General features: G+C 39.9%; 3 protein-coding genes across 4 annotated transcripts in view; all 3 read right to left on the bottom strand.

Annotated features, from left to right (window-relative positions):
• ppp2r5cb (protein phosphatase 2, regulatory subunit B', gamma b) overlaps window positions 1-12,871 on the bottom strand; it is a 40,103-nt gene extending 27,232 nt beyond the window's left edge. The window contains exons 1-3 of one of the 2 annotated variants that reach the window (XM_022200520.2): window positions 12,750-12,871; window positions 12,175-12,234; window positions 7,211-7,376 (exon numbers count right to left, since the gene is read on the bottom strand). In XM_022200520.2, the coding sequence (XP_022056212.1) occupies window positions 7,211-7,376; window positions 12,175-12,234; window positions 12,750-12,776 (253 nt within the window). In that variant the 5' untranslated portion in view covers window positions 12,777-12,871. The remainder of the gene's footprint in view (window positions 1-7,210; window positions 7,377-12,174; window positions 12,235-12,749) is intronic. The other variant, XM_022200521.2, reaches the window with a different exon arrangement.
• A 2,258-nt stretch (window positions 12,872-15,129) lies between these two features.
• On the bottom strand, window positions 15,130-21,551 carry hsp90aa1.2 (heat shock protein 90, alpha (cytosolic), class A member 1, tandem duplicate 2). The gene is made up of 11 exons (XM_022200516.2): window positions 21,389-21,551; window positions 19,294-19,443; window positions 18,722-19,088; window positions 18,507-18,640; window positions 17,695-18,009; window positions 17,438-17,603; window positions 17,130-17,320; window positions 16,545-16,692; window positions 16,170-16,438; window positions 15,730-16,063; window positions 15,130-15,619 (listed from the first exon to the last, which is right to left on the bottom strand). The coding sequence occupies exons 2-11, from the start codon at window positions 19,441-19,443 to the stop codon at window positions 15,507-15,509; spliced, it is 2,187 nt and encodes a 728-aa protein (XP_022056208.1). The 5' UTR covers window positions 21,389-21,551; the 3' UTR covers window positions 15,130-15,506.
• A 337-nt stretch (window positions 21,552-21,888) lies between these two features.
• Window positions 21,889-26,211, bottom strand: hsp90aa1.1 (heat shock protein 90, alpha (cytosolic), class A member 1, tandem duplicate 1). The gene is made up of 11 exons (XM_022200517.2): window positions 26,057-26,211; window positions 25,123-25,272; window positions 24,659-25,025; window positions 24,429-24,562; window positions 24,020-24,325; window positions 23,758-23,923; window positions 23,450-23,640; window positions 23,199-23,346; window positions 22,833-23,101; window positions 22,391-22,724; window positions 21,889-22,294 (listed from the first exon to the last, which is right to left on the bottom strand). Exons 2-11 carry the CDS (start codon window positions 25,270-25,272, stop codon window positions 22,185-22,187), a joined length of 2,175 nt encoding a protein of 724 aa, XP_022056209.1. The 5' UTR covers window positions 26,057-26,211; the 3' UTR covers window positions 21,889-22,184.
• Window positions 26,212-26,464: the final 253 nt, after the last annotated feature.

Below are 26,464 nucleotides of genomic sequence, written 5' to 3'. Positions count from 1 at the left end.
TCACTGTCTTATGCAAACAATGCTACAGACAGGACCTAATATCTGTAGTACCTGATGTAACACATTGTCTGTTTCCCAACAGCTTCAGCAGTCTTATAAGATCCTACACTTAATGCAAGGAGCAAATTCTTCCAGTTGATGAAAACAAAAAGGACTTATTATTCTACTTTCACTTGTATGATAAAAAAGTGAACACAAATATTTCAACCTAATATGCAACCAGTTTGTATTCCAAAGGTCCACAGAACTTTTTCCCATATGATAAACATCATGAGTCGAACAATTAAGTGATTTCAACCGCAATTCAAAGCAATGCAATTAGTAAAATGTAATTTAAGATTATGCAACACTTGTGAGCCAAAGTTTTAACTGTCATGTCAGTGGTTTTACAATTATGTCATCCTCTTTGACACTTCAGTTTGTTGTCTCATGTGGAAATAAAAAATGAAGTGTTTTAAATCTCTCACACAAGCTTCAAATTAAAAAAAAATGCATTCCAAATAAAATCGTATTGTCTGTCAAAAAAAAAGCACAATCTGATATCATCGCCAAATAGTTCAGCCCTGTCATTCAGGTCATCCTTATCAGATGTAATATATTAAAAAGAGCATGATGAGCATGATCATGAGTGGCAGCGTGATTAAGCAGAGTCTGACTTCTGCAATTGGTTCCAACTACTACAGGCTACTTTTCTATCTTCACAAAAATAAAAGTCGACTTCTTTTAAACCTAAAATTTCACCACTTTTCCCCTTAGTATTCCAACTCTGACCTAGGCTTTCTTCGTAACCTCTTAAACAACTGTGGTAGCGTTAACACTAGCATCACAAAGAAACTGTTAGAAAACAAAACTTCATTCCTTTTACAAAACTGAATTTCTCACATTTTTGGTGTTTGGTCATGCCATCTCAAAGCACAATTTTTTAACTTCAGCTTGACCATCTGATTTGCTGGAACATTCATTTTATAGCATAAAATACGGGTTTTTATTATCATATTTGTGAATTTTCAGCTTGATACAGCAAATAATTTCCAAATTGTTTTAAAAATTGTTCATCGATCCACTTTTACCACGTTCCTTTTTTTGCACTTTGAAGTTTCCCACCATGTTTAAATCACAATATCTCAGGAACTACTGCAGATAAAATCCCTAAATTATAGTATTGTTGTTCATCATCCTAATCAACTACTCGTGTCAATTTCAGGCTTCTACCTTTAATAGTTTCTCAGATATCCTCATCCGAAGTCAGCCTCAAATTTCAATGCAGGACTTGCAAATTGTGCTGAAAACCAGTCTGCTGGCATTTATTTTAATTATCTACTAAAGTACTTGACAAATCAATCAAAAATTCCACAGGTACCATCTTAAATGTCAGTAGTTTATGATATAAAAGTTTTAACTACAGAGATGAGCAGAAAAGTCTGGATGACTTGAGATAGAATAACCCTGTTATTTGCGTTTGTTTCTCCCTGTTGACCCCATAAACTCTTCTTATCCACTGTTTATTCCTACAAAAACAGAGGTGACTGTACACTGACGAGCTAAAACATTATGAGAAGAACCTCTCGTTAGCCTGCTGCCGGTTCTTCACGTCAAAACAGTTCTGACCTGCTGAGGCCTGGACTCCACAAGACCTGTGAAGGTGCTCTGTGGTATGTGGCGTTCAGATGTTAGCCGCAGTTCTCTCAGTTCTGTAAGTTCTGTAACCGCCGTGCGTCAGACTTGTTCCAGCACATTCCCCATCAGCCTGTCGCCGGTTCATGTTTGTTAGTGTTTACTACAGCTCAACAGAATCACCCCACAAGCCCAGAGATGATCCGATCCAGTTGTCTGCCTGCAGCAATTTGGTTCTTGTCAGTGTCGCTCACAGAGTTTTTCCTGCTCGAGGGTGACAATGCATGACAGCAAACATATGCAGTCTGCATACAGCAAAAACGACAAGTCTGTGCTACCTTATTTGGCAGAAATCTGCATTTTCCTGTTTTTACTGGCTGTGAGATAAACAAAATGAGAGTAGATGAAGCTGATATTAACAAAGCTGTTCAGAAAAATGTAATTGCAGTTTTCAATCCTCATTTTTATCATTTTGTTAGTGGTGATTAAAACATCTTTGGTGGCAGCCAAGAGTTTTTCCATGCAGAAAAAAACCCTGGCTCAGATTTTACACCTGTCTATTTCTCTCCAATTGTCACCTACTGTCTAACATTTCCCACATTTCTATCATTGCTACAAGATAATCAGCACTTATCTCAGAGTTTCATTGGTAAGCATTTTCAGCACCATTTCTATAGTATTTTGAAGCTTTTTTATGGTGTATATGTCAAATTTAGTTATTTTTGCAATTTGTGCCATTTTTTTATATCCTTTTAAAGTCAAATGCCCCTGTAAATGTGACATTTTGCAGAAAGTAAGGGCAACTTTTTTTTTGCTAGAGTGAAAAAAATCAAGTTTTTTGTTTGAAAAAGTTTTCTTTTGCAGAGAATTTACAGCAAATTAGTAAAAAACTAAACCATCTAAATCTACTAGATCTAATGATGATTTACTAAACCATGAACTTAGATGTCTATCTAAAGTCTAGCTGGGTCTAAGACCGAGTCAAAATTGGTCTAAACCCAAAAGATAGTTGCATGTAGTGGAAAATGAGAAATAAGATACATTCCTGTCAAATATCATCCTACTAAAAATAAAAGACTCATCTTCCTGCATACATGTACAGCTCTTAGAATAACACTATGCCCTCATAACAGAGTTTCAAATTTGCATTAAACTAAGATTACCTCCCATTTAGTTTTGTTTTTTCATTACTGCTGCAATATAAGACTCAGGTTTTGATATATTTCCGTTTCATCAAGAAAAAAGCATGTTCCAGCTGGCCAGCATTAACCAGCAGGTGGCGGCAGACCCTGTGAGACAGACGCTCCATGCAGGACAGCACCTGCTTTAAAAGAGAACCCATACAGAGGCAACAACTGTTGTTGTCCTGTGCTTTTTGGCATGCGACACTTGAAATGAGACGATAAAGAAACCGGAACGTGTCGGGAGCATTTATCTCCCGTTTGCTCGCTGCAGTTACACAGATCTAACAGCAAACATTTATGCACAAATGTCTGGATTTTTTACATGTTAAAACATTATGAAGCGTACAGAAAGAAATTCACAACAGCTGGTCTCCAAAAGGAGGAAATAAAACTGCTGTTCCACCAAATGCAAACAGTTCTCTTCGGTCCCTAAAAGCACATGTGGATTTGGGATGAGTTCATGGGAAAGGCTCGCTTCTGGTCAGGGTTTTCAGTCTCGCCTCAACTTTGCGGCTCTGCAGGACAGACTCACAGATGTGTTTCCATCAGGTGGTAGTGAACATGCCTGGAATGAAAACAGGCCAAGCGAGGAGCCTGTTTGGACACGACTAAGTGATAACATCTACTGGGCTACTGTGGGATAATGTTTTGCAGAATGTTATCAAAGCTCTCATTGAGGTGTGGGAAGTAAGCGTGCTTTATCGGAAATTTACTTGTTAGTTTCTTGACACAGTAGAAGGGTAATGGCTAACTCAGGTAAAGATCCAAGCATTTTTATGACCGCGTCTTTGTGTATCTATTAATTCTTATCTTGCAACAAGACTGAATGGAGAATAAGTGGTGCACAATAACACAACAACCAAATAGAGAGTCAACTTTGTTCTATATGTCAAGTCTTTCAAAGAGAGAAGCAACATTTGGGAATTCTCCCTGAAGAGGAATGGTGCTTTTGCTCTAATGTGTGGCTGCAAAGTGCTCAGATATTCAGTGTCTACAGAGCGAGAGTGAAAACAAAGCCACTCTTTTCTAAAACAATAAATCACTGCTGGACCTTTATTTTAGAGGCTGATACCAAAGTCAGTTCTAAAAGGTGCTGCATTTCATCACTTTTATAAGACACACAGCAGCTTCATTTCTACTGTTTCAAGTTCGCATACAATAACACTATGAGACTGTAGATGACATTAAGTGTTCAAGCTTTGCTACACAGACCAGGTGCAGGAAAATTCAGTTTTCTGTGTGTATTTCACTGGATGTAGCAATGCAGCTGACATTTAGCAAGTCTGTCTGAGTGCATCAGATAAAATCGTTTGGTTTCAACCGAGGTAATTCTGACATTAAAACGCCTCTAAAAGTAACTTTTAGTCACACAGCTGTCTGAGACGCTTGCTGCAGAACTTGAGTGTCGACTAGAGGCTTCTCTGCGCACAGCCAACCAGTTAGCATCTACTGATGAACGTGAGGTGGATAGGTAACTTTGGTGAATTGTAGTGTTTACCAAGGGTATGCATGTGAGGTGTTGAGGGTGCATATGCAGACTGTAGCTTCAATAAAACAACCCGGGTCACACGGTTGCCCTCGAAACCGCAAGTTTCTGCCTTCATTGATCAAGCAGCACCGCCACAAGTAAGTTCTCACCCTGTGTGAAATGCTGAGGTAAGATGTTATTCAACGCACTTATTGCAAAGACTGCGGACAAAGCATGGCCACAAACAGATCTTGTGCAGTTCAAGTGTCAGTGTTCAGAATTTAAAGAGCCACAATGTCTCTAAGTAGCAGGTACAAGGCACTGCACCTCCCTGCAGCAGCAAACGAAAGCAGTCAGAAATAGCAATCAAATTTAGTACTCTTATAATATATCAAAAGAAAAGTCGCCCTTTGCTAACATTATCAGATCAATATGATGAAAAAGAACAAAAAAACATTTATCCGCACCTGTATTCCTGTTAACAACCATTTACATAATGTGATAAAAAATTATCAATGTGCATGGGAACATTTCAAAAGTATTACAGCGGTCCCTCGTCTATCACGGGGGTTACACTCCAGACCCCCGACTCCCCCGCCCGTGATAGATGGAAATCTGCAAAGTAGCAATCATATTTATTTTATTGTTTATATATATTTTAAGGCTTTATAAACCCTCCCCACACACGACAGAGCAACACTATGCGCAGCGATCAGACGTCTATGTGAAATGGACAAGGCCAGAAAATGAATGCTGCTACACAAGGAGACAGAAGAGACTGATGCTACAGTCGTTGATCCAGCACCCAGAGCAGTACACTACGCATTTTATTTCAATTAAATATTATTTTAATACGATTGAATTATTATTTTTTATATCTTTTAAAAATTGTTTTCAATTTTTTAGGCTAGAAGATACATATTTTACTGCTTTTAGCGATCGCAGAGCCAGTCGCTATGGCTGAACTGTTGTGCTGCAATGCACCATGGGAGTTCAAGGTGTTGGGGGTTTAAATGTCATTATTGTGGTTTATGTTAGTGTTACAGTGTTTGTGTTTTATTGTGTTTTTGTGGTTTAGTCAGTCTAGTTAGTTTGGTGAAGTGTTATGTTGTCAGGACCGTGAGTGTGAAGTATGTTTGAGGACTTCCTGCCACATTTTCTATAGAAGTGCTCTCTTACTGCGTCAAAATAAAAGCATCTGACAGTTTCAGAGTGCATAAAAACAGACATTCTTTCTCCTGCATCGTTCAGCAACGCAGCTCGGTACAAAAATGAATATAAAAATACCTATACACCACAAAATCTCGTGATATAGTGAAAAATCCACGATACCAAATGCAATTCAAAAATCAGCAATAGAGTGAGACCATGAAAAGTGAACCACTGGACCACTGTATTCATGCTGAACAATTTTAGATGCACCTAAATGAGAAAGACTGATGCACCAGTGCAAGCAGACCATGAAGTCAATCTGGCACACTCATTACATTCACCACAATTCCAGTCATAACAGTCCCCATAAACACTGTCACTGATGTTGCATCAACTGTAAATAATTTAACAATCCAGGAACTATCTGTGCTTGGGAGGAGACGTATAACCCTCTGTGCTACCTTTAGAGCAGTAAGGCATGTCTGCAATCTCCAGTAGCCATCTGGTGACATTTCTTTTGCTACCGTAAGACTTTCTGAGAACGTCTTGAACACCTTACTCTTCATTTTCTGAGCCAGCTGCTAAAAGTTCATACTGCACGCCACAGAGTAACTAACTTATGCTGCCAGTCTTACTGTCAATATGAGCTCTAAAATCATTATTTTTTAAATGTTTATTTGCATATTCACTTAACAGCCTACAATACCAATCTAGCTGTTTGTTTTCAGTACAAGTTAGATAATTAATTTTAATTATTTTAAGTACCGGGAAACGGCAGGGGACATAATTGTCGTGTGTATTCATGCATGCACACACTGACAATATGCCCAGAGGCCTAAAAACAATGTCCACCCCTTCCTTTCCCATCAAGTATTAAACCAGCACCGAATTTAGACGTTAAAGTCAACACCAATACACATCTGTGAGCATCAGGAGAGAAAGAAGAAGGAGTGGTTAGTGTAGCTGCCCGACATTTCTTATCTGGTCACTGGCAACATTCTGAAACACAAGGACCGTGGAATTAAAGCTTTATCTCTGGATTAACACTAAATATAGACGCTTGGGTTAAATCCAGCACAAAATCCATGCCGTGTATGTCCTCTGTTTGTTTCCCTGTATTGCGTAATGTCATGCTCAGCTTGGTACTGAAACGAGGGGTGATGCAGCAAGGGATGGCCGTTTCGGTGGGAAATAAGACCGAGTGAATCACCGAGCATGTGCGTGCCGGAGTGCAGGTTTGCGAGGACTGCATTTATCTGCGTCGAGAAGACAGGGATTTATTACACGTTTAAAACAAACAGGAAGCTTGTGTTTTATCTGCCCACCTGTCTAAAGGAAAATTGTTCAGTATGTTTGGATGATTTGTGTCTTGAATTCAAGAAACAAAACATTTTAAGTCATTGTTTTTGACCACAAAGGGTATTTTTCTACAGTTTTCTCAATTATTTGCAGAATCTTGCAGCAGGGAGGAAATTTTTGGCACCACCAAAGAGATTATAGCCAGCATGATTGAAGATTATTTTTTGTCATTTGGGGTTCAATTTATTCAAGTAAAATTGAAATAACTAAATTGCAAACATTTCTGCTAAATAAGGTAGCACAGACTCATCGCCCTTACAGTGCAGATCAACGATGCCTACTGCTGTGCACAGACACCCCCTTCTGAGCCAGGAAACACCCTGTGTACGTGGTGTGTGTATGTGTATATTTATATATATATGACAGCTCCACAATCTAGGGCACTTAGTTCGTTAAGTGATTAGGTGAAGGATCTCGTCGTACAGGTAAATACCTTTAAAAGCAGGCAGTTTCTGCAGCTCCCTGTTGTTGCTCAAGCTGAAGCGAGAGGAGCTCTGCCTCTTGTCCTTTTTGACAGGTGTCTGTGAACCTGGTTGCTTCCCCTTTAGCAGCTGGGTGGTGGGAGGAGCACTATTGCTGGCTTTCCTGTTCGAGCTCTGCTGAAAGAAGAGAAAAAAAACACATTAGTTGCACCGAGGCAAAGAGCGAGCGCATGCTAAACAGAGGTGCACAGGGTGTGAAGGAGAGTGCAAGCACCTCTTTAGGACTCTCATAAAACTTGTAGCCACTAGCCAGGCAGTTTGACAGCAATGCACTGGACGGGTACGTTTAATTATATATGTTACCATTCACGCATCAAGCTGGAGTCCTGCGTTGTGTAACCGTCTGAAACCTCAGTTTACCTAATGTACAGACAGTGTTTACAATAGTACATGACATGAGGAACTCATAAAGTTCACATGGAATAAACAGACCATGATGGTTTCCATTCACCAAGATGACCAGCTGTGGATCCAACTGAGGATTTGTAGTCTTGGATCGAATCCTGACGTGGGATCACCTGAATGGAGCCAGTTCCTCGCAGCTGTTCCCGGCTGCCTGCCTGCTAGCTTCCATTCATCAGCACACACCTGATGGCACAGAGCTTAGTCCACCAGATGCAGCTGTGGAGCTGTGTCAGTCTGAGTCACAGGGGATTTATCAAATTCATTTAAGACCCAGCTAAAGTTGGCCACAGTCTGTGCAGCGCGACAACACAAGAGCTTAGCCTGGACAACTAGAAAGCTGTCAAGTAGAGTGGAAAATTAAACGGAGCCGGCCTCTGGAATGAACTAGATAACACATCAGTGTAAAGAGCTGCACAATTATGGCCAAAATGCTAATGTGATCAATTTTGAAACAGTTATTTACCACAGTTACTCACTAATTCAGGAGACAAATTTCTTTTATTTCATTTATTTTTAGTGTGCTTTCACATTTAACCGTCTGAACCCCAAGCAGTTTCTGGGCGGTTTTTGCTCTTGTAACAATTTTACTCACTACAAGCTCATTTTTCCCTGCAATATAATGTCTATGGAAACAGCACAACCATGGCTAGAAGTAGAGAGAACTTAAATATGTCTTTAAGCAGTATGACACACCTACAATGTCATAAATCATACTGAAAGAACGTGGATTTCTATATTATTTGTTTTACAAGATTGCAAAAAGAAAACAGGAATCAGCATGTACTACATTTTTCCAAATGGCTGCAGGTGTTACTGTTACTAATAAAAACAGGGGCTCTACAGACAATCTATATTTTACATTTTTAATTTGCTTCCATACTTGTCTCCTCTCTGCTCTGTGTAAACACTGCCTGCAGTTCGGCTGTAAAGTCTCTGTATTTCTGTCACGAGTCTGTTGGTCACAGCTGAAGAACTTCATGGTTGCAGTGAGGAGTGCAGAACTTTTTGCTTTCTGCTGAATCCAGTTCCAGAAAATTGTATATTTTTGCTAATTATTTCAATGAGACATGTAGAATAAAACAATGAGGATAAAATATCGTGCTTTTAAGCTTAAATTTGCTTTAAGTTTCAAGATTTCTAAAGGAATGGAATGTCACAGATGAGCAGTTCAAGGACAGTCAGAACATAAAAATCCAATGATTTATAGTGCTTTCCCAATCGATGTTGGAACTTTTGAAATTCCTTGACAATAACATGCCTTTCAAACATACCAGCGAGTTTTGGGGTTCAGAGGTTAAACATGCTACAAAGCTTGGAATGAACTCCTGCACTTGTTCAGTTTATTAAACCAGTGGAAACATCTATAATTTTCTAATTCAATCCTTTACCTGTTTAGTTATGATTGTTACTAGCACTGCAAATGAAGCCCTCCTACATATTGCACACATATCCTTTACTGGTAAGCACTTCTAAGTATATGAAACAAAAGGAAGGGTGGGAAATGATAACAACAGCTTGCAGCCCAGCAATTTTAATTTGACTGAAGGTTGGTGCATTCACAGATCTGCAACATGGCAGCTGACTCACAACAACATGCAGGATTATTAACCGGCAAGAGGCTGCCAGGAGGCTGAAACCAGCAGCTCGGGGAAAAAAATGAATTCACTGGGTCAGCGGGGGGGGGGGGGGGGGGGGATCAGGTATCTAAATTCTTTATAACTAACTGGAGTGAAGGCAAAGACTATGATGGGAGGGAAGACATTTAAATAAAACATGCACAGTTTCATTTTAGATGGCTCCTAAAATAGACGGCAGACAGCTTCTTTAAGCTTCAGAACTAACAAGTGCATTTCTGCAAGGCAACAACCTGGACTGTGTGTAACAGCAGCCAACGAAAGGCAAACTAGCAGAGAGCAGCAGTCACAATGTGAATATTATAACTGAGGAAAGAAAAAGGAAAACTGCCTTTTGCTTTTCAAGCAGCACAAACAGCTGTCAGCTGTCACATCACACCTGAAATGAGTGCATTGAGATGTTTGACAAAGGAAAGCCTTCAGTTCTTTGAAGACGGTAGGAAGTCATTATATCCTTCCATAGTGGCTCGGCGATGTTTAGATGTGGTGAAGAAGACGTTTGCCTTGATTCTAATGCTTTTTCTAATCTGTTAGCAGGTGCATTTATCTTGGAGTATCATACGAGAACGCCGTCTGAACCACACTGTGCACCTGGTCCCATTGAACGGCCTGATATGAAACACAATATACGATCCTGCAGCGCGGTAATGTGACATAATGCTTCACACCAGATGCCTGAGCAGCAGGTCCAACACAGGGTTTAACAGTTTGCAAAAAGGGCTGCAGGTACCTTTTTCTAGATGTAGGCAAAAAGTCACAGGAAAGTCAGAACTTATTACTATTTTAATTGTTTAATTTACATATATTGGTGCATTAGCTATGGAGACAAGCTGCAACTAAGCATTATTTTCATTGTCAATTCATCTCTCCAAGCCCAAGATGATGTCCTGTTTTATTCTCAGCACAGAGATATTCAGCTTACAGTTTACTGAGGTGAAAAGGAACTAGAAAATAATCAAGAGTTTTAAGCTGAAATCTGGGCATTTGGACTTGTTTTATTATTTAAAAGTTTCACAAACTGAGTGGTTGATTCTCAGAATAATTGTACCTTCAATTCTATTTAGTATTTAACTGCATACAGCAAAATATTCTAAACTCAGAAAGGATTAGGAAATGCAAATGTAGTGTTTCAAGTTAAAACTCATTGTTCTAAAAGCTTAGCATGGCAAATAAATACTCTCAACTTATGTCATCTGTAAGTTGTTATGAAGTTAGAAACAAACAGCCACAACTCAATTTGCATCAGTTCATGCTCCGTTGCATGTCGCATTTATATAAGATTCTGATTTAGAGGTCAGTCATTAATTTTCTGATGGCAGCTCCGCAACACTGGTTTCACAAAAAGGAACATCAAATGTCAAAACCTGCGATTTTTCTCTCACAACACAAGATGACAGATCAAGATGTCAGGAGCAGGAAGCACTAGCATGCACCGATCAACCACAACGTTAAAACCACTGAAAGGTGAAGTGAATAACATTGATCATTCTGTTACAGAGCAACGTTCTGCTGGGAAACACACCACACCAGCATGCGGTCTGAATCTGACTCAGTAATAGTACGTTAGCAAAGTCTGATAAATTAAAGCTCACGAAGCTGGATAATGTTTCCAACAATGAATCAAAAATTCATCTTACTTGCTACACAGCAAAACTCAATTGCAAAGTCTGATGTCATGAATACATTCAAAAAACCACAAGGCCTAAAGCCAACTGAACTCTTGTTGTTCCACTCTATAGGAGGCTTCCTGCCCTCTGAAAATGTACCTACTTTATTACATGAGAAGTGAACAACTTCTCAAAAACAACACCATATAAAATCCATAGATGGTGGGGGTTATTGAGGTGGATTGCATTATCGTGAAGAGGTATTCCAACTGTGATTTACGCAATCAACCTATAACAAAAAGGGCCGCACATATTGGAAAAAAACAAACGGACACTGCAAAGTTTGGGTTTTTTCAGCGATATATATTGCAATATGAATCAAGTACAGGAATTTGCACCAGATGACTTCAATATCTCTATCTGGAAAGAATTAATCAATCAAGAATGAGTGGGGATATTTTTAAGGGAGTGCAGCCTTAAATAGAAAACATTTTTTTTAAAAGAAGCTGAGAAACAGTAGTCTGTCAGCAGTGTCTTGCAATTGTTCCCACAACAGCAGACAGCACGACTAATTTTTCTAACCAATTAAATCTGCACAACAAAGCTCTGTAAGACAAAGAAAATATCTAAACGCAGTCTAAAGCAAAAAATATATAAGTTTTTTGCTAGTGTTGCATCATATCACAAAGGCTTCTAAAGCCTGCTTTTGGTCAACATCATCTTTTCTGTTGCTGAAATATTTCAATACAATTGAATTTGTGCTCCTTTTCGCAACCGAATGTTCCTTTTCAGTGTCTCCTGTTCCTTGCTCATTTTGTTTTGCACATTTGAAGCCTGATTGTCAGCAAATTCTTTTAAACACAGCTGAAAAAGGTCAGTATATGTAAGAAATATGAATTAAGAGTAAATGATGTTGTATCCGATAGACTTCTCCTGTAGATTAGTAACAGAAAATGAGAAATGTGCAGGATTTGTTCTTGAATGAAGCAGGACAAAAAGTTGCAGTATGATGTGTTTGCGTTAATTTCCCTTACTTTACGTTGGAACAATATGTTACGCAGTTCTAACAAGTTAATATCAACTCTAAATACAGCTATTTTTCCCACAATTGTCCACCACACTCAGTGTATTAACTGAATTGAGGGCATGATGTTATGTCATCTGAGTATCATCATGTAAATTCCTGAAACTGCAGACCATTTTTCCCCAGCTACAATGCAATCTCAGTGTGATGTAAACTTGCAGAAGTGTTTAGGGGGGTCAGCCTACCTCATGCTCTGAATTCTCCTGTCCTCCACTCTTTGCCATTTTGCCAGACTTAACAGACTCCTGCAAGAGAAAAAAAAAAAGTTTAATCACTCAGTTGTAAACTTGGAAGCAGGTTTGCAACATCGGTGAGCAATAAATCACAGTGTGTGTGTATGTGTGTGCCGCCCTGCACAAATCCCAGCTAAATATAGCCTCCCTGCCTGCCCACCCAGTCTCCTGTTTGAACACACTGGTCTGCTGTTAGCTAGCTAACGTTTCTCCACATTCATTCACACGATGCGGGATTTCAGCTCCAAAAAGTCTGTAAATTCACACCTAATTGTCACACACGTTCTCTGGGGAAACAAATGCATCCACGGTGGACTATTACACCTCCGGATAACGGATTTAAATGCGCCAGCAGCACGTCCCGGTAGGATAGCGGTTAGCTGGTAATGATTGCTGGTTGGCTAACGTGATGGGACACTGCGCTGCGAGCTAAACGTGTACTCATGCGGCCGGTTTATCAATAAAAACCGCCTAAATACAGCCAAGTAAAGTTTACTAAGTGATAAAAGATGAATTCCCAAACTCACCTTGTCCTTTTTCGTTTTATTCGGCATTGTACAAGCGTAGCCGCCCTTGCTCCCCTCTCAGATACTCCACAACCAAAACCTTGACAACTCTCAGGGCACCACACACTGCAAGGCGGTTTAGTCCGTCCTCGGCCTCTGATTGGCTGCTGTCAGTCAGCTGACCGGGGCGACATGCTTGGCGGCGGGCACCTCCTGAAGGCGGGAGGCGGTAATTACAGCACAGGAGGCAGCAGCAGCAGATGAATCTGTATGTAAAGTATCATTGTTTTTCTTCTACTCTGTCTTTTCTAGGCTAGATAACATTGTTTACTCCAAAGGGGAGGTAGATTTAGCCCACAGATACTTGCAACAAAGAACTATGTACAGTTTTTAGCACTTGGACATTAGTATTTGAGGTTGAGTAAACGTTTAAAAACAGTAAGTATTTGGACACGACGTAGTTCTTTGGATGGAATAAACCTTCAAAATTGCAAGTACTTGGACAGAAAGTGCTAATTAAAAGCAATAAATCTTTAAAATCATAAATGCTTTTGTCCAATGGGCAGCTAGCTAAAATATCTATGTACTATTTTAAGTAGAAAATAAAACTTTAACTGAATGTAGTGTTCTGGGTGGAATAAACCTTTAAAATTAAAACGTATTAGTTAAAAATACTATTTGAGAGGAATATGCCTTTTAATCTATAAGAACTTGTTGTATTTTTGTGTCATAAACCTGTAAAACTGCAACCTGTGAGTTAGATACTTTCTAAGTTTCTAGCTACTTGGGTGGAATAAACCTCTATAAACACACCTTGCTAGTTAAAAACTACTATTTGGTGGGAATAAAACCTTTAAAACTGTAAGTACTTGAATGGAAGGTAGTATTATGAGTGGAATACACCTTTAAGACATAATTATTTTCTTATAAAGCAGTATTTTGGGTGGAATAAAACTTAAAAATGGCAAGTACTTGGACAGAAAGTACTATCTGGATGAAAAAAGCCTTTTAAAAAACTTTTCTCGAAAGGACAGCGAGCCTTTTCTCACCCACAAACACTGGCAAGAAAAAGACCAATGAAAAACCATGTCTCGTATATTACAGTAACATACTATTTTAGTGGAATAAACTAATGTATTTTGGGTGAAATAAACATTTAAAGCCATAACTCATTTGTCAGAAAGTATTTCGGGTTGAGTAATACTTTAAAACCGTAAGTTTTGAGTTACAAAGCACTTTTTGGGTGGAATAATTCTTTTAAAACTATAAATGTTAAGACAGAAAACAGTATTTTAAATGGAGTAAACATTTAACATCACAAATTGATAATAGAAAGTAAAAAATGCCAAGAGAAAGCACTATTTGGGTGAAGTAAACCTTTAAAACTAATAAGTAGTTGAAGAGAAACTAGTAGTTTGAAAAAAATAGAGACACATTGAAAACAAATTTGTGCTTCATAAGCAAAAATCTGAACAGTCAGAGGGACTAAACCAAGACTTTACTGCAGCACTTTATCTACATTGCGCTGCCATGTACATTTACTCATTTTTCCTGCAGGACTTCAACTTGCATTGAAGTATTTTTACATTGCTCTGCTGGTTTGAAAAATATGAATACTTCCTTTGACGCTGCTATAATTTTCTAGAATAATTGAGAAGCTTTTGTAATGCAGAATTCCCGTTGCTGTGTTGCTCTACTGCCATCTACTGGACTTTTACTGTCTCTTCTACAATGTTTGATTTCCTCCAGTTGCAAGTTTACAGCTAAAAATCAAACATCCTCGAAAGAATCCAAATACTCCTCATCTTAAATTCTATTACTTTGAATCAGTTGAAATGTTTTACACTGGAATATCTGAGTTACTATGACTAAACACCTATCAAAATAGTCTCCGCTAATGTATCCTGACATCAGTTAAATTGAAATTGCAAATTCCACCAAAACAAGTCTTAAGGTTCATCTGTATTCTTCCTTTCACTTCCATTTTGTCATTCTGCTTTGACACAGAATGACACTTGATCTGTGCGATTTAACTTTTTTTTTTTTTTTACCTGCAGCCAATGCTGGAAGAAGTATTAAAATATTTTACTTCAGTAAAAGTAGCAGTACTGCGAATTTAAAAACATAACACACATACAAGTTAATGTGTTCAATTTCAAACTTCATTTAACTACTAAAAAAAGCTTTAAGTTATTTTGTGACTGAGGGAGAACGGATTTTACTCATTTTGAATGCTGTTAATTGGTTTAATTTGACATAACCACGGTTTTATAGTGTAGCTTAAGCTGTAATACAAATGTAGTGGAGCAGAAAACACAATAGTATTTTCCTTTGTAACGTAGTGCATCCAAATTACAAAGTAGCATAAAAATAAAAGTCATCAATAAAACCGAACAAAATGTTACTTGTTAACATGGTAAACCTTTATTTTATGGATCCCATCGTTTGAAATTACAGTATCAATTTTGATATTATTTACAGATAAAGTAAGAACACACAATCTTGAACAATGACCAGACCTTTGGAATGTCAATAAATACAAAAACAAATGCATCGATATAACTCAAGATACAAAATGCAACAATTTGAAAATACGTAAACTCCTAGAAGGAATGAATCTGACCTGCATGTGGTCAGTGTAACTGGAAATAAAGTGACATCGGTCAAAAAGGACTTAAACGGGGGAAGGGAGGAGGGTGTTCCAGGCTCATTTACAACATTAAACTTGAAGTTCTATATAACTCTACTTCTGAACTCTAGCAGGAGGTAGAAGCAGGTTTAGTCCACCTCTTCCATCCTGGACGTGTCATCATCGTCCCCTTCCAGAGGAGGCATGTCCTCAGTGGGAGCTGAGGTGGTTTCATCTGATGTCAGATCATCTTCATCGATACCTGGAGGAGCAGAGAGGCAGATTAGGACTCAGTTCAGTAATTTTCTTGGCAGACATGATGCACAATAAACCATATTTTGCAAGCAGCTTTATAGCTTTACAGATACTCACCAAGACCCAGTTTGATCATTCTGTAGATGCGGTTGGAGTGGGTCTGGGGGTCGTCCAGGGTAAATCCTGAAGACAGCAGGGCAGTCTCAAAGAGGAGGATGACCAGATCCTTCACAGATTTGTCGTTCTTGTCTGCCTCAGCCTTCTGCCTCAGAGTCTCCACGATGGGGTGGTCTGGGTTGATCTCGAGGTGTTTTTTAGCAGCCATATATCCCATAGTGGAGTTGTCCCTCAGAGCCTGGGCCTTCATGATCCTCTCCATGTTAGCCGTCCAACCGTAAGTGCTGGTGACGATGCAGCAAGGGGAAGAGACTAGACGGTTTGAAACAGTGACCTAAAAAAAAAGAATTAACACAGTTTTGAGGATATCATATACACAATATGGCAATTCAGCACCTCATGGGTTGTTTAAATGCTGTTTAAGTTTTCCATCTTCTCACCTTCTCCACTTTCTTCTCCAAAATATCCTTCATGATCTTGCAGAGGTTCTCAAACTGAGCCTTCTTTTCCTCCTGCTTCTTCTTCTCCTCCTCATCCTCAGGCAGCTCCAGGCCCTCCTTGGTAACTGACACCAGGTTTTTGCCCTCAAACTCCTTCAGCTGCTGCACACAGTACTCATCAATGGGCTCGATCATGTAGATGACCTCTAGGCCGGCTTTGCGAAGGCGCTCCACGAAGGCAGAGTTGGCCACCTGGTCTTTAGTTTCACCTGAAATACAGATGGACATTCAGGTTATTATTTAGCAGCAGGTTGAACAGTTCAGCTCACTAGATTTATGATGCTTCTTGATGGATAAGATAAAAAGAATCCTCACCAGTGATGTAGTAGATGTGCTTCTGGTTATCCTTCATACGTGTGACGTAGTCCTTCAAGGAAACCATCTCATCTCCAGAGGCTGAGGTGTAATATCGCAGCAGCTCAGACAGCTTCTTTCTGTTCTGGGAGTCCTCATGGATACCAAGCTGGAAAAACAAGAACATTCAAACAGTGAGATGACATGTAGTTCTGGTACTTGCAATACGTACTCCTCACTATCTTTACTAAGTGTGTTTGAAGCGCGATAACATGTAAAAACTAACAGCTAACTACTAGGTGTAACATCATGAGGGCCTCAATTTAAACAAAGATGGCCATAAGGCGCTCTATAGAGGGCTTAAAGCTGCTTTGCATTACATACAATATGGCTGGCGGATCAGACAGATGGCTGCTGAGTAAAAAGGTCAGAGGTGCAAAGGTAATAGTTAACTAAAACCCATTTGTTGTTCATCTTTACACATTAAGCTAATTTCGAAGATCTATCCTGCTAGATTTCAAGGATTTAACACAAGATGGCTGCCAAAACTTTCAATGAGACAAGATTAAAGAAAACCTGCAGCTGTGCAAGGTCGTACACACTGACCTTGATGTTCTTGGAGAACTGCTCGTAGTACTTCTTGTAGTTGTCCTTGTCCTCGGACAGCTCTGTGAAAAGTTCCAGGCACTTCTTGACCAGGTTTTTGCGAATGACCTTCAGGATCTTGCTCTGCTGCAGCATCTCCCTGGAGATGTTCAGGGGCAGATCCTCAGAGTCCACCACACCCTTGATGAAATCTGACAGGAAGGATAAAGATAACTTGGTCAAGAATACATCAACATTTCGATAATTATATGTTTGTTATTTAAACCAAATGAGCTGGTAACAAATTTCACACTTGGATCAATACTCACTGAGATATTCAGGGATGAGCTCATCACAGTTGTCCATGATAAAGACCCTGCGTACGTATAGCTTAATGTTGTTCTTCTTCTTCTTGTTCTCAAAGAGGTCGAAGGGGGCGCGACGAGGCACAAAGAGGAGGGCGCGGAATTCCAGCTGACCTTCTACTGAAAAGTGCTGTGAGGGAAATAGGTTGAAGTCATTATTATACTTGAAACAAATAAAAAAATATCCAATACGAACAACCAACAGGTATTAAGAGGCTCACCTTGACAGCCAGGTGGTCCTCCCAGTCATTGGTGAGGCTCTTGTAGAACTCTCCGTACTCCTCATTAGTGATGTCGTCTGGGTTACGGGTCCACAGGGGTTTGGTTTTGTTCAGCTCCTCCTGATCGATGTACTTCTCCTTGATCTTCTTCTTCTTCTTCTTTTTGTCTGACTTGTCATGGTCATGCTCCTCGTCTGAACCAACATCCTCAATCTCAGGCTTGTCCTCATCCTTCTCTTCTTCATCCTTGTCTTTTTCCTTCTCCTCCTCCTCTGCCTCATCGTCACTCACCTCCTTGTCACGCTCCTTCTCCACCTCAAGGAAAAAAGAAAAAAAACAGTAAGTCATAGGTATAAATAAAGGTTGATTTTTGCAGATTTTTGGGCATTTGATGTCCAATTAAAAAAACATTAAATTCCTGTTTAATTGGACTATAACTAACAATTAGTATCACTATCGATTTATCTATCAATTATTTTCTTCATCAATCAATTAAAATTGAGTTTAAAACTTTGAAAAATGTCAATCATTTTTTCCCCAAAGTGAAAGGCAAGACCCTTAACTCAAAGCAATTACATGTACAGTCACAGGAGGAAAGAAATTAGAAAATATTCAAACTGAAGAGGTACAATATGATTATTTTGTTTTCTTAAGAATCAGTAAAATCAATGAAATATCAAAGTAGTTGGCGTTTACTTTAATATTTTACAACTAATTGTTAAAGCTCCATTGTCGCATCAATACATTTGTGAAATAAATGTTCTGTATTCTAAAGACTAGTCTTCTGTGCAATTTAAAGTCCTGGTACTTACAAAGAGTGTGATGGGGTAGCCAATGAACTGTGAGTGCTTCTTCACAATCTCTTTGACCCTTCGCTCCTCAAGGTATTCTGTCTGGTCTTCTTTCAGGTGGAGGATCACCTTAGTTCCACGCCCCATTGGTTCAGCTACATAGAAGAAAAAACATGTCAGTGTAATCATACATTAAATAACTACAGCATTGTTTCTTTTATGTTTATATTACTTACAGTTGTCTACTTTGACTGTGAATGAGCCTCCAGCAGAGGATTCCCAGGCATACTGCTCGTCATCGTTGTGCTTGGTGACGACGGTCACCTTCTCAGCCACCAGGTAGGCAGAGTAGAACCCCACACCGAACTGACCAATCATGGAGATGTCGGCTCCAGCCTGCAGAGCCTCCATGAAAGCCTTGGTGCCAGACTTGGCAATTGTACCCAGGTTGTTGATCAGATCGGCCTTGGTCATGCCAATACCAGTGTCGATCAAGGTAAGGGTGCGTTCCTCTTTGTTGGGAATGATTTCAATTTTGAGGTCCTTGCCACTGTCCAGCTTGGAGGGGTCAGTGAGACTCTCATAGCGGATTTTGTCCAGTGCCTGACAGAAGAAAACAAAAAAACCCCATTAGCAAATATATTTTCACAGAAATGCACAGTTTTTACTATTAATCATTTTCGATTCGATAACTATCAGCATATTGCTGTTATACAGCCACATTATATAAGAATGCTCGCCTTAAAACAACTCAACTCAATAAGCACATTTATATTAGGAACACAGCCTAATACTATGGCAAACTTACATCTGAGGAGTTGGAGATAAGCTCTCTAAGGAAGATCTCTTTGTTGGAATAGAAAGTGTTGATGATCAAGGACATAAGCTGAGCGATCTCAGCCTGGAATGCAAAGGTCTCAGCCTCCTCCTCCATCGGTTGGTCATGTGATTCAGGCATCTAAGCAGAGGAGACACACAAATTGATTGGTTTTTAGGAAAAGGATGTCTCATGGATTACACGTGTACACACAAAATAAATGCACAATGTACACTGGCACACAAATATTTGCCAGAGATTACAGAATTGACTGACCTGCTGCAAGAAAATGTTGTTGCATGCTTTCGTAACATTGAATTTGACCATGAGTTTGTTTTAATTTCATCTTTGCAGTTCAGGGTTTTTCCAGGATAAGGGCGGTCTTTTTGGGGGAAGACACTGCATGGCAACACGCATGATCAGTCTGTGTAGCGTGAAAGCAATAAGTCTGTCTTACCTTATTTTACACAGATCTGCGCATTTTATCATTACTTCTGACCCTCTTCAACAAAAATGTTCATTATGCTTAAATAACTCAAACATACAAAGCTGGATTGATTAATATTTTGGAACTGGTGATTTTCCCTTAAAGTGATGGCTAAAAGCCAAAAAAAAACACTGTGCAGAAAAAACCCTGCATTTTATCTACATAGATAATACTATCTTGTGTTCAGTTCCAACACAATAACATAGTACACTGGCAGACCTGCACCAAACACTGCCAATTCCCTACAAGTAATGTGTCCCAGTTACTCCTTATCCTTATTAAGGATTGTTAATATTATGTAATGGACTTAACCACACTATTAATCTCAACAAACAATTTATAGTGAAATCAATGCCTCCAACAGACTCTATACCTACTAAATATTGGAATTTGCAGCACCGTCAACACACCACAATGTGTTACTTTCAACACCTACCATTTAGTTGCATCCGTGCCTCATGGCTTTTAAGTTATACAGTAAATATTGTATATCATCTGTGTTTGATATTGTCAAAAAATTCTTTAACATCAGTCCATTTGTAATACTTTTAAAGTACCAATATGATATATTATGCAAGGGCATATAATGCTTGTTCTGGCAGGTGGTGTGACAGACTGTACAGCCCTGCTCACTGCTCCACCTGCTCTATAATCCATCTTTGGCAAATAAGACAAATCCACTGGCTTCTGCATTCAAGCAACTTTTTCAGAGAGGCACAAATACATTGAAATGTACACGTGGTTAAGTGCAGAAGTATGATTTTATTCAGGAGTTAGGAAGAATTTGTAATTTTAGATTCCATAACTGCATGCCACTCCAGGTACATACAGTGTTACCCTTGGTAATTGATCGATTGGAGAGGAGCACATGGCTTGAATTCCATACGAGTATCGGCTGAAATGCCTCCACCTGTCGGTTTCCCGGATGAAATGCAAGTTTCTAGAACGTACCAAGAGAGGAATATAGAACTCTCTAGCAGTTTCCATAGGAATCCAAAGCTCCTCCTCTCGGGCATCTGAAGAGAATCTGTGAATGATCGCCCTGTGCCTCATTGATATTGCATTGAATGGATGCACTGAAAACCTGAGGGGGAAAAGAAATCCCTCTTGCGCAGGGAATTTAATTAATTAAGTTCTTTAAATCCGTCCTAATCAGTGCACTCTGATTGCCATGTGGCTGGTGTCTCCCCAGTATGAGTATAGTACCAAGTATGGGGATGTGGGAGGAGTGAATGTCAAGATAGTGTGACAAAAAGTTGAGAGATGAGCTAAAATGCCAAGAGCAATCTATCTCACGACCGTTATAAGCCTTAGTATGAATATCATTAACATATACTTACCGTAATGTAACAATATTTATAACACCAAGTACGTTATCAACATTTAACGCCAGTTTCACCAAAGTCATCACTATTTCTGTGCAGGCAAGGATATTAGAATATTTAATCATCATCTACAAGTTATCAAATATTAGCTTCGATGGGAAGCAGCTACGCTAAGACAACTAAGCTAACATCAGCTACCGTTAACCATGAATGTCAAACCGATATTAGTAATTATTTCAGCAGCTGTAATGCTATATAAATACCGTCCGTTTACCTTGGTCCTCAGTGAATCGAACACCCCGGAGTGAGAAGCGTGGAGGTCGTTGCGAAGTCTGACACAGCCTGACTAGTATGGTTTCCACCGGAGAGACACGGTGGCTGTGAAGCTTTTGTAGCCTTACCGAGCCTTCGAGAAATCCTGACCCGAGCTTCCAGAACCATCTGGAATCTTCCCCACTGAGGTCTCTGACAGGTCCGCTCAGCTGTCGATCCTGTTGGATGCGCGCCTCTCTGCCCTATCATGGCAAAGAGGGGCGGCACTTAAGCAGGGAGTGAGGAAGTGGAATGAACCATACGGTGTTCAATTAAAATTCCAGAACAGCCATTAACATAATGGAATAAGCGAATAAATCCTAAAATAAGTTATTATTATAGCTGTGTTGTGCTCCCCTGTGAGTAATGTATATTGATAATTTGATTTTTTTTGTAAGAATCAGCAAAATTGATCAAATTAAACATGCAATAGACAAAAGAAAGACTGCATTTATTTTTTCTAAATATATTTTATTACAAATTTGAATACTTTTCATAAAAAATGTTACAAAAAGAGGCATAAGTCAAATCTCCAGTGACTTTATATTACTCTTAATGGTTGTCAGTAGTTTTATAGAAGCAGCTTATACAATTTATATCGAATAAAGCCACCCTATGGTCTGCATTAATTAGGTTTACCTGTAGATATTGAATAGGTAATACTATTTAGAAAGAGGAGTTGTGTGGAAATGAGAAGTCCATTTGGAAGAAGCAATATAACTTACAAAAATATAATTATAGATAGTCTACTAAGTGTTTTAGTCAACTTCCTCCATTCTTGACGTGTCGTCATCGCCTTCCAACACTGGCATATCTTCATCAGCGGGCTGAATGAGGTCCTCAACTGCAGAATCATCATCATCGATTCCTGTGAAAAAGAGTTCATTCATTAACATTCAAATACTTTCATTTATTGATCTATAAAACAAACTAATTCATGTAATGTTTGGAGAGTCAAACTTACCAAGACCAAGCTTGATCATTCTGTAGATGCGATTGGCATGTGTCTGTGGGTCCTCCAGTGTGAATCCTGAGGACAGCAGAGAGGTCTCAAACAGGAGGATGACCAGGTCTTTCACAGCCTTGTCGTTCTTGTCAGCCTCTGCCTTCACCCTCAAGGTCTCGATGATTGGGTGCAAGGGGTTGATCTCGAGGTGCTTCTTGGCGGTCATGTAGCCCATGGTGGAGTTGTCTCTCAGGGCCTGGGACTTCATGATCCTCTCCATGTTGGCCGTCCAGCCGTAGGTGCTAGTGACAATGCAGCAGGGGGAAGCGACCAAGCGATTGGAAACTACAACCTGTAAGTAATTAAATTCAGTGTTATTATCATGGTTGAACATGGTCAAACCAACTTTATCAGAATATTGTTTAAAATCATATGACATTTCCACAAGGAGAGGGATTACCTTCTCAATCTTTTTGTCGAGGATGTCCTTCATAATCTTGCAAAGGTTCTCAAACTTGTTTTTGAGCTCATCCTGCTTCTTCTTCTCCTCCTCATCCTCGGGCAGCTCCAGGCCCTCCTTGGTGACTGAAACCAAGTTCTTGCCATCATATTCCTTCAGCTGCTGCACACAGTACTCATCAATGGGCTCAATCATGTAGATGACCTCGAGGCCGGCTTTGCGGAGGCGCTCCACGAAGGCGGAGTTGGCTACTTGGTCTTTGGTCTCACCTTTGAAAATTGTTTTGAATTCATTTAATCAATGCTGTTTAGATAAACCAGTTTAAATCAAAGTGAAAACTACAAGAATGGTAGTCCAAAAAGTTACCGGTGATGTAGTAGATGTGCTTCTGGTTATCCTTCATGCGAGAGACGTAGTCCTTCAAGGAAACCATCTCATCTCCAGAGGCTGAGGTGTAATATCGCAGCAGCTCAGACAGCTTCTTTCTGTTCTGGGAGTCTTCATGGATGCCAAGCTGAAACATAAAATGATGTGTTACTTCATGATTCTGAATTAAACCTGCATGTATCATCTGAAGATTTGAGATTAAAGAACTTAATTTAGATGGATTAGCGTACCTTGATGTTCTTGGAGAACTGCTCGTAGTACTTCTTGTAGTTGTCCTTGTCCTCGGACAGCTCTGTGAAAAGTTCCAGGCATTTCTTGACCAGGTTCTTGCGGATGACCTTCAGGATCTTGCTCTGCTGCAACATCTCTCTGGAGATGTTCAGGGGCAGATCCTCAGAGTCCACCACACCCTTGATGAAATCTACATAGAGAAGGTAAGAACTGCTCAGTGAACCACTGAATTTCTGATTTTACAAGACAGTGATTATGAATTACAGGCTATTGACATCTCAGAAAGGATTAATAATGTGTTACTTACTGAGATATTCTGGGATCAGCTCCTCGCAGTTGTCCATGATGAAGACTCTGCGCACATAAAGCTTGATGTTGTTTCTCTTTTTCTTGTTTTCAAAGAGGTCAAATGCAGCTCTTCTGGGCACAAACAGCAAAGCACGGAACTCCAGTTGACCCTCCACTGAGAAATGCTGCGGGGACATTGGCATTGGACATTTTGTTAACTCAAAAGAACTCAGCTCAGGAACTTGTTGTTTTAGTATATATATTGATGGATTTTTGCTCACCTTGACAGCCAGGTGGTCCTCCCAGTCATTGGTGAGGCTCTTGTAGAACTCTCCGTACTCTTCATTAGTAATGTCGTCTGGGTTACGGGTCCAGATGGGCTTGGTCTTGTTGAGCTCCTGAGCGTCAATGTACTTCTCCTTGACCTTCTTCTTCCTCTTGTTCTTGCCGTCCTTTGAATCTTCGTCCTCATCGGAGCCGACATCCTCGATCTTGGGTTTGTCCTTGTCCGCAGCAGCGTCTTTCTCAACCTCCTCTTCCTTTTCTCCCTCATCAAGATCTACCTCTTTCTCTCTTGTCTTCTCTACCTTGAATATAAGAAAATGGTTGTGAGTTTTGGTTCTACTGTACCATCAGAAGATTTTTTTAATCTTGGGAATTACTTGCTATTGTTACTTATTATAAACTTACAAAGAGTGTAATAGGGTAGCCAATGAACTGTGAGTGCTTCTTCACGACTTCCTTGATACGTTTCTCCTCGCAGTACTCTGTCTGATCTTCTTTGAGGTGAAGGATCACTTTGGTGCCTCTGCCAATAGACTCTCCTAAAAGTGGCAATCAATTCAACAAAGGAGCAGTGTCAGGTACTGAATCAAATATATTCATACAGAAATTATCGATTAGAGTAATAGGAAATGTACCGGTGTCAGGTCTGACTGTGAATGAGCCTCCAGCTGCAGACTCCCAGATGTATTGCTCGTCATCGTTGTGCTTGGTGATGACAGTCACCTTCTCAGCCACCAAGTAGGCGGAGTAGAAACCCACACCGAACTGACCGATCATGGAGATGTCTGCCCCAGCCTGCAGAGCCTCCATAAAAGCCTTGGTGCCAGATTTGGCGATAGTGCCGAGGTTGTTGATCAGATCGGCCTTGGTCATGCCAATACCTGTGTCGATCAGGGTCAGGGTGCGAGCGTGCAGATCAGGCAGGATTTCAATCTTCAGGTCCTTGCAGGATTCAAGTCTGCTAGGATCTGTCAAGCTTTCATATCTGATTTTGTCCAAGGCCTGTCCAGAGGGGGATAAAATGTTTGTGTAACCATTAGGAATGCTTTTTTTTTTAAAGAGAGAGATCATATGGTGTCAAAGTGTTGACTTTACTTACATCTGAGGAGTTGGAAATAAGCTCTCTGAGGAAGATCTCTTTGTTTGAATAGAAAGTGTTGATGATCAGAGACATAAGCTGAGCGATCTCAGCCTGGAAGGCAAAGGTCTCCACCTCCTCCTCCATAACGTGTCCAGCTTTCTCAGGCATCTAAAATAAAGCACATATTATGTTATGTTTTATAATTTGATGCATGTTTGTATTCTCTTTTTATTTGCTATGCAGTTTGGATTTTCTTCATCTTAAAGTGTAAATCTCCTTCTTGCTAGGACAGCCACATGGCTTAAGGGGGGCAGTGATGGCTGATGACCACATGTTCCTTCTGTCAATCAAAGACTTGGCATTTGGAGAATGGGTGGAGCTCTGATGCTCTCCCAGCCCCCAGTGGCTTCAGCATGTGTCATTTCACACGATTTAGTTAAAGGAATGAATAGTAGTTTGCAATTAAAACATGAAAAAAATAACTCACTTTGTTTTTTCACCAGATCTTTTAACCGTTTCATGTGTGAGGCATGTATTTAGCACTAAATTATTTGGCCTTGTACTAACATTTGTTCAGTGGGGCCTTCAAATAGACGACGAAAGCTGACTCATGTTTAAACACTGCCTTTAGGATTGTGATTTTATTGTAATATAATATGAATTTGCTGCATCTCCCATTTGCGCCAGCTGGTTTTCCTGCTCATCTGCCATTGCTCCCATTCTCAGGGTCACCCCTCCTGCCATGTGCTTCGTCTGTGTTACAGTATCATTAAGGTCCTGGTGGTAAAGAACAGGCTATTCTGCCATTCTACTAAAAAATGATACTAAACATGAGTCACTTTGTCTTTGTGTAGTTATTTTGTAAGTTATTCTTATTGTTCTTTAAGCACCTCATGTCCTGTAAAGTTTTCCTTTGTTCTGCAAAAACCACTAAAATTTTTTCCAGTCTTACCTTGAGTCTGATCTTTGTCTTCTGTCACTTCTTGTAGAAAATGGTTAAATGAATCTCAGAGCTTCTCTTCTTTTCTTGAAGAGCTCCAAATGTGCTTCACTGCTGCTGCTGAGGGCAGTACCCTGAGTGCCGTTTGGCTCTATGCAGCCCCCACAGCATGCCAGCGTCTTTTTATACTTCTGGGGTGGTTACTCGAAGCCCCCATTCAGAAGCTTCCAGAAGATACGTTCACTACAGTGAGGGGAGGGTGCCCGCGAAGGAAAGGCCCAGAAGGGGTGGCGAGTTCGACACCAGAGCCCTAAGGTTTATGTGCCCTTATAGGGCTACAGAGTCACAAGGAGTGTCTGTCACTCACATCGAGAGATTTCCTGATAGCCCCCCCCCCCCATTTAAGCTTCACAGTTGTGC

This window comes from Acanthochromis polyacanthus, chromosome 16 (genome assembly GCF_021347895.1).
Source record: "Acanthochromis polyacanthus isolate Apoly-LR-REF ecotype Palm Island chromosome 16, KAUST_Apoly_ChrSc, whole genome shotgun sequence".
NCBI classification, from domain to species: Eukaryota; Metazoa; Chordata; class Actinopteri; family Pomacentridae; genus Acanthochromis; species Acanthochromis polyacanthus.
The sequence above is the reverse complement of the archived record's forward strand: the minus strand, read 5'-3'. Positions and strand labels throughout refer to the sequence as shown.